This window comes from Sus scrofa, chromosome 5 (genome assembly GCF_000003025.6).
Source record: "Sus scrofa isolate TJ Tabasco breed Duroc chromosome 5, Sscrofa11.1, whole genome shotgun sequence".
In the NCBI taxonomy this organism is placed as follows: Eukaryota; Metazoa; Chordata; class Mammalia; order Artiodactyla; family Suidae; genus Sus; species Sus scrofa.
The window spans coordinates 14,020,600-14,032,922 of record NC_010447.5 but is presented as its reverse complement, the minus strand read 5'-3'; the positions used below and the strand labels follow the sequence as shown (position 1 = coordinate 14,032,922).

Sequence of the window (12,323 nt, the reverse complement as noted above, 5' to 3'; positions counted from 1 at the left end):
TATGCCCACAGCACCCAGAATTCCCTGTAACATCTACCAGCTTACATGACTCACCCCGACTCGGCTACAAACTCTTTGAGGACAAGGATCCTGTCAAATGGGCATCTTGAATTCACCAATACTTAGCAAAATGTCTGGCTATGGGCGCAATAAATATCTGGTGAATGAATGAGTGAGCAGACACAAGAACAAGATTGAATTGTGATTGTTATTTGGGTTAAGATCTACCTCATAATGCATTCCTTTTATGTTCGCCACTTCAATTTATATCTAATTATTTCTCTGTCCCTTGTAGATGTTTTCAACTATTAACACTAAGTGAGAATACTTTAAACCACTCCACAGTCTGAGATTAGAGACTGCAGAAATGGGGCTAAAAGGAAGAGCAAGAACATGACCTGACAAGGAACCAGAACTTACTCTGCTCCACACATGGGTGTTTATGCTGCTCAGCACACTCTCCAAGAGGGCAAAATGAGTTATTAAAATATACATATCAATTCTTTGACTTTAAAATAAAAATACAAATGATTTCTAACACCTATAAAGGGCCCATCCTGATTTGCAAACTGCCTTGGGAAAAAGAGCGTTGTGAAGCCTCAGGGATGCAGGATGACTGACAGTTCAGAGATGAGGGGGCCTCTGGCCAGAAGGGGGCATGAAGCTCCAGGTGCACTCAGCTCTTGGCTTCCCTCTACTTCCTGGGTGGGAGAGAAAAGAGCTCTTGCAGCCTTTGGCTCTGAAACCAGGGTCGCAGGTGCCACACAGGTCACTGTGGCCCTTCACATGCGCTGGTGGGCAGCAAAGGATGCTGTCACAGTTAAGGGTAGGACTGGGTTCAAGCCTCAGCCCTGCCAATTCCTAGCTAATTAACATACATGATGCTTCTCAGCCTGCTGCCCTTCTGGAAAATGCAGAATGATACTGCCTACCTCCAGGGACTATTAAGAGGAATGAACAGAGGCTTATAAAGTGCAAAGCACCATGCCAGACACACAGGGACTCAATTCAATAAATAGTATTGCTTATTATTAAGTGGCAGGTGAATGGCAACCTGAAAAGGAAACATGCCTAGGTTTGCACAGGGACCAAAGGTCACCAAGGTGTCCAAGACAGTGGTTCTCAAACCTGGCTGTGCATTAGTATCAGCTAAGGATACTTTATTTATTTATTACTCTTTTTATTTTAGGCCCACACCCACGGCATATGGAGGTTCCCAGGCTAGGGGTCTAATCGGAGCTGTAGCTGCGACCTACACCACAGCTCATGGCAACACCAGATCCTTAACCCCCTGAGTGAGGCCAGGAATCAAACCTGCATTCTTACGGATGCTAATAAGATTCGTTTCCACTGAGCCACCATGGGAACTCCCTAAGGAGACTTTAAAATGCTAGTACCAGACCTCTTTACAACGACTGAATCTGAATCCATGGATTTTTAAAAGCCCCTAGAAGATTCTTTCTAATAGGTAGCCAGGGTAAAGACCCTCTGCTATAGCTAAGAGTTGGAGTCAAGCAATGACCTCTAAACAAGTCAGCTAATAATCAATCAAAACTATGTCCACAGGCCTAAGAAGAAGGTCATCTTGTTTCCAGAACTGAAAAAAAAAAAAAAAAAAATCTTAAAACTGAAAACTTGTCCATCTTTCTAATCCTGAATATTGTGCCTTAATAAAATGTATCATTAAAAGCTACTAAATTCTCAGAAGGCAACCACTCTGAAAAAGTCATAACAAAGCTCAAGTGTTTATTAAGAATTAAAAATACTGTAAATAAGCCATACAGTTCATTTCACAGTAAACTAAACAAACCTTTTTTTTTTCATTTTTCATTTTTTTCTTTTTTCTTTTTTAAAGGGCAAGACAGCCATTAAAGAACAGTACAGCTCAAAATGAAACAGCAAACAGCTACAGAAAATGCACACGTTCCTCACAGACGGATGGGGTCTGCTCTAATGGCAAACCTCTTCATGGACATCATGGCAAAAAGAAAGCCGTAGCCTCCACTCCCCAGGGAGGCAGCCCGTGCCTTTAGGAGCAGCCCTCCTAATATATTTCCTGAAAGAATCCAAGGGCTCCCCCTTCCAGGGATTCTAAACCCCTATTCTAATCGAATTATTTGGGGACCCTCCCAAGAGGTGACACAGGTCAGCCACAGGGGACTCTGTGGGGGGTTGTGCCTTCGCATTCAGAACCGTTTGGATTCTTTGCATAGTTACCTTTGAGATCTCGAGATGATTCAGGAATGGAAAAGACACCCACACCACAGGAGGCAACCGGCAAGCAGCTGATTCTTTTCAACTAAAAACGGAGGGGCTTGTCCCGCTCCCAATCCAGAGCTGACATTTGAGTTGTTACCAGTTTAAAATGGAAGACAGGAAGTGAGTGACATCTCATGAAAACTTCGGCCAAAAGTATTAAAAAAAAAAAAAAAAAAAAGAATTTTCCTCAAAGACGTTTAGAAAAAAAAAAAAGTACCTCCTCCCCCCATTTTTTTTTTTTTTTTTAAACTTGAAATCTGCCGGCCAGGCAGGGTTTTTGAGGTTAATCTGCTTCTGTTAATCCTCGGTTGCAGCCACTACAGTTCCTCCCCAACACTAGAGAGGCACATTCCTTCTAGAAGGCACCTCAGATGAACAGGGGCCGGGCCCTTCAGGAAACCCACCCAAAGCAGAAGCAGAAAACTTGCGCAACCAATGGCGCGTGGTAACAATCGTAAATAAATTAACCGGGCACAAAAACACAGAAGGCCCGGGGGTCCCGGCGGTGTGGCCGGCTCTTCCGGAGGGACCAGGCCGTGGGGGGAGGGGCGCGGGAGCGAACGACACATTTTTTTGGTCATGAGAACCTGGACTCGCCATCCGCGCCCTGCACACGCAATCCATTTAGACTTTCTCGTGAATCTTTTCCACTTTCACAAACAACCTATCCAGGTCATTCCTCAGGTCCTCTAGCAAGCCCTTGGCCGATTCCAAGTTGTTCTCGTTGGTCTCGATCTTCACTGAGTACGCGACCAAACTGTCCACGGCAGTCCTGAGCATTTTCAAGTCCGACTCCACCTGGCCCACCGAGGCTCTGAGGTTGTCGAGAGAGGAGAGTCTGTCCAGCAGGTCCTGTGGGGGCGCGGCGGTGGCGGCGTCCCGGTCAAGCAGCGTGCGGACCTGCTCCTGCACCTTCTGTAGCGCCTCCACTGCGCCGGGGAGCTCCGCCACGCGGCGCTTCAGCTCGTCCACGTCGCTGGACAGCGAGACCTGCGACTCGCCGAGGCCGCGCACCGCGCCCGCCAGGCCGCCGTCGGCTGCGTCGGGGGCGGGGCCCAGGCCGGCCAGGCGCTCCCGCAGCTCCGCCAGGCGCTGCGCATGCTCCGCGCTCTGCGCGCGCAGGGCCTCCAGGCTCTCGCTTTGGCGCGCCCAGGCCTCCTGCGCTGCCTGCACCCCGTCCTCCACGCTCTGCAGCCGCGAGTCCAAGCCCTGGCTCTCCTTCTGGAGCGTTTCAAAGGCCTCGGAGGGTCTAAAGACCCCGTCTTCTTCCGGCCGGAGAGCTGCGGCCTTCAGCTGGCCCAGCTCCTCCTCTAGCTCTGGATCTCCTCCGGGAGGCGGGCGGCAGACTCCTCGGCCCGGAGGATCTTCTCCGTGAGGGCCTGCAGGGTCAGGTGTTCCGAATCGGCCGCCTCCTTGAACCTCTGCTGCTCCTGTTTGAGACTCACCAGCTCTTTGACCTCTGTGTAGACATCTGACTCCATGGTCTGAACGGTGCTTCTCAGGGCCTCAATGTCCTTCTCTTTGGACTTCACCGAGATTTGTATTTCCTTCACCACTTCCTTCAAGGCTTTCAAGTCCTGTTTGTACCCCTCTGAGTCTTCCAGAGAGGCGACCTTGGCCTTCACGTCATTTATTTCCTTCTGGCTCCTCTTCTGGACCTCGGTGAAGATGGCGATGTTGTCGTTGATGGACTTGGTGAGCTCGGTCAGCCTCTCCTCTACCGTGTTCTCCAGGGACGTGAAGTCCCGCTCCCGGGCATCCTTTACCACGTGGATCCCGTCGGAGAGGTCTTTGAGTATCTCATTCTGGAGTTTTTGTAGAACTTCACTGATGCGGTTGATCTCACTCTCCCCTTGCTTCACGGCTTTCTCTGTGAGATCTTGTTTATGCTGGGAGCTTCTCACGATGGACTCAAAAGTCCCAAAGGTGGCTTGCAGAGACTGTACCTGTAACCAAAATCCAGATGTTAACTGCCCAGAAGACCTGATGGGTTTTATGTGTTTGAACTATGTTGCTTTTCATCTGCCCAGCTGCCAGGTCCCTCCTCCTCCAGAAGAGCACCATAATTTTCCTTTGGAGACCCATTCTTGCACACAGCCCACATGGTTTGGGAGACCAACAGGAAGGCCCCCCTCCAAGGGCGCCACGGTTGGTCTGAAACTCAGCCTAACCAATCAGTGCTTTTCACCTACCCCCGACCCCCTCCTGGAGCCACAGTGATTAACTGGGTGGATGGCCATGTGGCCTAAGCCAGGCCTAAGTCAATTCCAGAACTTCTCTTATGGCATTCTCTTGTGGCACAGCAGATTAAGGACCTAGCATTGTCATTGCAGCAGCTTGGGTCACTGCTTTGGCAGTCCTTGGCCCAGGAACTTCCCTATGTGGCAGGCCAGCGCGGGGGGGGGGGGGGGGGGGGGGGGGGGGACACACTATTGGGAAAGAAAACCTCTTTCTACTGATTGCTATAGGATGAGGGAAGCTCAGAACAACTCAGACCAGTATGTAATCAACACCAGTCTGCAAATCAAGCTAGCACAGAGGGAAGCAGAACTAAGAAACAGCGAGATCAAGAGTTTCACAGGTTTTCGTAGGAAAAAAGCAGAGGCTCATAAGAGGCACAGGGCAGGGAGGCAAGAGAACAAGGTTCAGGTCTCTGGCACCACTTCTGGCTGTAGCCCTGAACATTTTGTCCTCACCTGAAAACAGGATCAATGGACCAGTGATCCCTTAGTATTTTCTGGTTTTGTGAACACATGATCCTGTCTGCCACTACACATTCATTCTAAATAAATTCTACCCTACACAGGGTCTGACCTGGGAACCACCCTGGGGAGCAGTTTAATGTACTGAGGCACTGAGAGTGTGATGATTAATGGCCTGGGCTTCACCCTGATGTGGTCCATGGTACCACTTAATATGCTTTCTTGCCAAAAAAGAAAAAACAAAGAATCTGAATCTATCAAGTCTCTAGATCTAACATACAAGAGAAAACTATGCCATAAGGATACAATCAGCCAAATCCACATGTGGAAATTTCTACTGGACAAATAATCAGGATCTTTAACAATTAAATGGCATATGTAAATTATTACAGTTTAAAAGAAACTTAAAGAGATTTATCAGTCATTGTAATATGTGGACTTATACGGATCCTGATTCAAACCAAGTGTAAAAGATATTTTTTGAGAGTTGGAGAAATCTGATTTTGGACTAGGTATTAGATGATAATCAAGAATTACTATATTAACTTGGTTAGGTATAATATACTGCACTTTGCCAAAACAAACAAGGAAAGGGAAAAAAAGGAAAGGAATTCTTTGTTAGAAATAAATCCCAAAATACTCTGGGTAAACTGTGTCAATCAAAATTTAGATACTGGTTCACTATCCACCTCATCTGCCAGGCAACAGGGGCCCTTCAGAGGGCCTAAGAATTGAGTGCCAACGCTTTTCTGAAGTCCTGCACCCACGTGTGCCCACTGAATCTTCCGGGAAAAGACAGGACAGTTCCTCTGCCCATGCTCCAGCCATTCAGCAGACCTGGATCATTTCCCAATACCAAAAGCATCTGAGAACAAGAGAACCAGGGGTGCACCCAACAAGGCAGTGGAGTAGAGTGCTTCAGAGTCATATAACTTGCCATCCAGCCCCCAAAGAGCAAAACAAAACAGGAAGAGGGAAGGGTAGTGATGAGATGAAATAAAACCAGCAAAATAGTTGATAATTATTGAAACTGAGATTCACTATATTGATCTCTTCTTTCGTGTATACTTTGGTAACATTTCCATGATAAAAAGTTAAAAAATAGGAGTTCCCCTTGTGGCTCAGCGATTAAGGAACCCAACCAGTATGCACAAGGATCCGGGTTCAATGCCTGGCCTCCCTCGGTGGGTTAAGGATCTGGTGTTGCCATGAGCTGTGATGTAGGTCACAGATGCAGCTTGGATCCCATGTTGCTGTGGCCGTGGTGTAGGCCGGCAGCCACAGCTCTGATTCGACCCCTAGCCTGGGAACCTCCATGTGCCTCGGGTGCGGCCGTACAAAGACAAAAAAAAAAAAAAGGGTTAAATAATAAAATAGCATGGATTCTGGAACCAGGCCATGTGTGTTCAAATCCTAGCTTGGACACTTCCTAGCTATGTGATCTTGGGCAAATTATTTAGCCTATCTGTGCTTTGCTTTCCTCAGCCACAGGATGGAAACAAAAATAGTTCCTAACTCATAGGCTTGCCTTGTGAGGATTGAGTTAATATATGTAAAGTGCTTAAATTGTGCCTAACACATACTTAATGATCAATAAACAGTAACTATCACCTTCATTATCATTTAATCTTTCTTCTGCAGTAGCCCAGAAGTCTGGAGAGTCCTAGCCCACCCTTGGCCCAATGCCAAAGGGCAAACACACAAGAATGTGAACAGAACCCTGGGCTCTAGTCAGCCGCACAAATAACCAGCTCTTTGAGCACGTCACACTCAACGTTCCAAGTCCTATGCTCCTCATCTACTAACAAGCAGATTTCTAAAGTCCTTTCTGGCTTCTACTAGTCTGTGATTTTAAGACAAATTAAAATTGAGGTTCTCAAGGACTCCAGAATACACGACAGTTTCCCCTGCTCAACGAGATAGGATTTAACACATAAAGGACACTTTGAGAAGGTACTAGAGAGAGCTCACCTCTGAAATTAGGTTATTCAATCACAGAACCTGCCTATTCTAAGCACAGCATTTAGAACAGAGGTGGGAACAGGTACTCACAATACCTACAACATGGCAGATATTCCTTAGTGTTTTCTGAATTAGTCAAAGAATGGATTAATTTAGAGCAAGACCTGATGAAGACACAGCTGGTCCATTTCCCCCTGATCCTTGACTCACTCCTAATCTGAGCTGGTTCTCTACAAATTGCTAGGAAGGAGACTGGATCAGAAATTATGGATGGGACTTTCCACTGTGGCGCAACGGGTTAAGAATCTGACTACAGGGAGTTCCTGTTGTGGCACAGCAGAAACGAATCCGACTTGTACCCATGAGGATGTAGGCTCAATCCCTGGCCTTGCTCAGTGGGTTAGGGATCTGGCGTTGCCGTGAGCTGTGGTGTAGGTCGCAGATGTGGCTTGGATCCCGCGCTGCTGTGGCTGTGGTGTAAGCTGGCAGCTGTTACTCTGATTCAACCCCTAGCCTGGGAACCTCCATATGCCTTGGATGCAGCTCTGAAAAGCAACAACAACACAAACCCGACTACAGCGTCTCAGGTTGCTGTGGAGGTACAAGTTTGATTCCTGGCCCAGCACAGTGGGCTAAGGGATCCGGTGTTGTCAGAGCTGTGGCTCAGATTCAGTCCCTGGTCTGGGAGCTTCCAAATGCCTCGGGTGTGCCAAAAAGAGAGAGAAAGAGAAAGAAAGGGATCGAAGGAGGGAGAGAGGAAGGAATTATAGATGAAACCAAACAACCAACTCCCAACACAGAAAGCTGCACAGAAAACACAGAAAGTATTTCCCTGTGCTAGTGTTATGAGCTGTGCATCTTCACGTGCAAAGACCTCATTATAATCAATATGTAGTGGATGCATCTGTTTTCCCAACATATGTGGGATGCCCACTAAGTGGTGGACAAGAAGCCAGAGTAAAATAACACTAAGACAGTTTCCCTGTCCTCAAGGAGCTACAGCAGGGGGTGGAGGGAGAGAACAGTGGTGGCTGACATTCAACAGGACACTTGAGATATACCAGTAATTACAGGAAGAACTTCAGAGACATCATCTCCATCCACCCTGGTAATAATCAAATGAGTTGGTGGCTCCTGCTGATGCCCCTTTTACAAAGCAGGAGACTGGGAAGTGGTGGAGCTGAGCATCATAATCCCAGAATGCCTGACTTCAGAACCTGTGCTCTCAGCCTCCAGTGATACACTCTGGCAGAAGCGTGTTCAAAGTGCACTGACTGCCTGGAGGAGATGCTGCCTCAGCCTAAAGCCCCGACTCCCAGCCCAGAGTCAAGATGAGAAAACAAAGAAATACGACCAAAGGACTCACTCATCCACAAATAGCTCCTAGTCTTATTAAACTGTCCCTGCCAAGCCTAAGCCTACTCCTACAATCATTTTATGCCACCCTGGATCAGCTTTAGAGGGCCTAAAGCTGAACTGCCAGCATTTCCTGAAGCCCTGCATCCATTTGTGCCTGCTTAATCTTCAGGGTACCAACAGGCCAGCCTCTCAGCCCACTCAACAGACCTGGGCCATGCCCCAATATCCAGAGCATCTGAGAATAAGAGGAACCAGGAGGCCATACAAGAGGGCAGTGGAGCAGTGTACTTCAGAGTCAGCACTGCTCTGACTGCAACCCCAGCTCCACCACTGAGGGTCTGTGAGTGACCCTGAACAAGTAACATAACAGCTTCAGGCCCCTCTGTGAAACGGTGCTAATGCCTCAGAGGGTGGCTGAGACAGCCTGGCCCCGGCGAAGATTAATTATGAGTAATAATAATAAAAACTATGTCTCTCAAACCCCAGCCCCTACCAAGCCTCACATAGAGTTAAGGGGCTCAAATTCAGGTTATAAAGAGGACCCATCACTACTCATTCCTCAATGCAAACTAACATTTACTGGCCATCTGGAGGTGCAGAGAGAAGTGGCCACACACAGTGGCAAATCCGATGTGGCCAATGGCCACGTCCTGAGTTCCGAGTCAATGAAAGAAGCATTCATTGAGCCCCTAATAGGTACCAGGCAAGGCCTGGGAAAGACAGCACAATGAACAGGTGGGTGGTTAAGAGTGTCCTAGGAGTTAACTCCAGTTTGAATAGCCCTACCACTTGCTAGCTGTGTAACCATGAAAAGTTTACTTAGCCTCTCGTGCTCACTTTCCTCGTCTGTGAAAAGGGGATCAAAACAGTATTTACCTGGCAGGGTTGTGGGAATCAAAAGAGATGAGTGCATAATAAATATGAGGCATCAGCTCGATGACACGATTCAATATTAGCTTGATTACATTACTAAATGAAAGGTCACTGTTTCAATGGTTTACAGCCAGGTGGATTCCTAACAATCTGGGCAGAGCGCTCCCCTTACTGTGGAGACGGGAAAAGGGAGCCCCAAAAGGAAAGGAATCTGTACAAGGCTGTTGATGGAGATGGGGTGGGAACCAGAACGGAGAAGGGAGGGGAGGGAGGAAGCAGAGAGAGTAAAGCCCAGTTTCTTCCACCTGGATTCAAGACCTCCACCACCTAGGCCTCGACTTCACCTGCCCCTCTCACTGCTCCCTAAATGTTACTCTGCTCCAGGCAGGGGGACCACCTGCTGTCCCCAAACAAGCCTGTGTGTTCTTCATTCCTTCTGTCAACAGTGAACCATCTCTGTCTAGATCTAGACTGGCATGGCCCTGACCGCCAGGATACAGGTCTGGGCAAACTCCACATTCCATCTTCTGCACTCGCACAGTGGTTTCCCTTAACTGAAACCTACCTGTGGGCTGCTCCACAAGCAGGATTTGTCTTTTGCACCTTGGGAGCCTCCACAGGGCCTACACGGAGCCACACTATCAGACTTCACCAAATATTATGATTGATTGGTGAGTGGGTGGATCAAAGAGAGGAAACTGAGAGGCTAGTGATTATACTCCAGCAGTCTGTTTTTTAAGAATGATTTGACATTCAAGATAGGCGAAGCAGCACTGTCTACTTTATTCCCTTCAAAAAGTCACCTCCCTTGGCCTGCAGCATGGAGCAAGATGACTCACTCCAGTTGCTCTGCCAGTCTTAAGAGGAAATTCCTAGTCTTGCATACTCCACACAAGTCGATAGAAACTTGGCAGGGCAGGCAGCATGCTGGGAAAAGGAGGCAGCAGTTCCGGGCTCAGAAGTGGTGGCGGGATTTTTTGTTTCGATCGTGCAACCAACTTTCATTGAGCAATGGCATCAGTGGAGGATGGAGGAGGAGGAATGAGACTGAGGGAGCTGCCCTTGGTGTAGAGAAAAGACAGAAAGGGAGGAACCTATGCAACTTTGTGTTGAAAGTTGGGTCCATCCACACCTGAAATAGGCCCCTGTGTACACTGAACCGAAAGGGCCAAGACACTGTCATGCAGTCTGCCTATCTGCTGGGGTCTTTATCGATTCACTAAATCTCCAGACCTCAATTTTCTGGTCTGGAAAATGGAGTCAAAACTGCCAGTTCTCCCTCCCTCCCAAGGTTGCTACAAAGATTAGGTCATAAATGAGTAAGCCCTCTAAACACCATATAAATGTACCCCGTGGTGTTATTCACCAGTGTGACCTAGTCTTTTTGGCCTTGCCTTTCCTCTAAAGCTGAAATATGCTCTTCCAAGGCTCAAATAGGTACATTGGTCCAATAAAGGGCAAGGGACCTAAAGATATAAAATATTCCATTATAACTACACAAATGAGTAATCGAGTAAGATTACTAGCTTCTCCTTCTCCGGGCTCCAGGTCTATTAAAAACTGGCTCAGATGTCGCCCACCTGGCGAGCAGAGGCACGGCCTTGCCGGAGGCTTCCAGGGATGCACTGGCTTCCCTTCCAACCACCTCTTTAGACAACTCTGCCCATTCAGTGGTTCCTAATCCAAAAAGAATGGTCTCCCCAGAGGCCGCCGGCTTCCTTACAGGTCACCGCTAATGTCCTGTGACAGGCCCTTGGCCCACCCTCCGGGACTGGCCTGACCATCCTCGAAGCGGTCCATCCCTCGGGGCCGATTCCTCAGCGGCCATTAACAAAGAGGGTCTGGGGACCGCCTCAGAACTAGGGGGCCGGGGAGGGGGCCTCTCAGGTCTCTGGCGAAGGACACCAGGCCTGGGCCGGCAAGGGGCCCGGCTGTGGCTGCGGGGGCCGCAGACTGGCGGACGGGGGTTGAGGGGACCCGGGAGCACCCACCTTCTGCTCGACGCCCTGCAAGCCCTGACCCAGCTCCTCCCTCTGCCGGGAGAAGTCCTGGTGGCTGCGCCGGACCTGCTGGACCTCCTCCAGGACGTGGTGGACACACCAGCCCGAGAAGGCGGCCGCCGCCACCAGCGCGAGGTAGAAGAGAAAGTTGAGCGCCCGGCCGAGCCTGCGCGAGCAGGACGCCGAGGACGAGGCGGCAGCAGCTGCGGCGGCGGCGGCAGCGGAGGAGGACTTGCCGCCGCGGTGGCCGCCCCTACCGTGCGCCTGGTTCTGCGGATGCTGCGGCGGGTGCTGCTGCGGGTGCGGCGCGGGCGGCGCCGGCTGCTGCGGCGCCGGCGGCGGCTTCTTCGCCACGTCATCCGCGCCGCCCGACGGGTGGGCGCCCTTCTCCGAGGGGCTCGCGGCGCCGTGGCCGCCCTTGGAGCCCCTTTGTTTGGCCGAGGGCATGGCGGGCGCGGCGGCGGGTGAGGCCGCGGGCTACGAGGCGAGCGAGCGGGGCGCGCGGCCCGGGAAACTTCCTCGGGCTCCCCCGGGGCTGGGCGAGCGGCACGCGGGCGCTGCTGGCGTCGGAGCGGCCGCGAGAGAGAGCGAGAGAGAGAGCGAGAGAGCGAGAGCGGGCGGGCGGGCGAGGAAAGAGGCCGGGCGAGGGAGGAAGGAGGAGGGGGCCTGCCTCCGCCGCCGCCGCTGCCGCCGCGGCGTCGACCCCGCCTCCCGGGAAGGGAGGCCGGCAGAGCCGAGCGGGGAGCGCCTGCCACGCACGCGGGGGCCGGCGGGCGGCCCCTCCCCCTGCCGCCACGACCCCAAAGAGGGAGGGCCGAGCCCGGGGCGGCCCAGCGGGGTCCACGCGGGCTACGACAGGGCGGGGGGAGAGGGGCGGCCGAGGGGAAGGTGGCGGCCCAGCCGGGGATGCGGGAGCCGGGGTGGGATGGGGGACAACCGAAGGGCGAGGGGCGGCCCAGCGGGGTCTGTGGGGTCCAGGGGTCGGGGGGTCGGCAGAAGGGAAGGTGGTGGCCTAGTGGGGTTTTCTGGGGCCCGGGAGAGTGGGGTGGGGGGGCTGAGGATGGTGTCCCAGTCGGGTCAACGGAGGTCGGAGCAAGCGGCTGAAGTGGCCGAGGTGGGAGGGGGCAGAAGGCAGCCAGGGTGGGGAGCAGCCAGGCTGGATCTACGG

At 51.1% G+C, this 12,323-nt stretch overlaps 1 protein-coding gene across 1 annotated transcript; it reads right to left on the bottom strand.

Annotated features, from left to right (window-relative positions):
- Window positions 1,727-11,792, bottom strand: CKAP4 (cytoskeleton associated protein 4). Its single transcript, NM_001244631.1, is given in 3 exon segments — window positions 1,727-3,573; window positions 3,576-4,205; window positions 11,147-11,792. Coding segments are annotated over 3 exon segments (1,776 nt in total). The 5' UTR covers window positions 11,603-11,792; the 3' UTR covers window positions 1,727-2,883.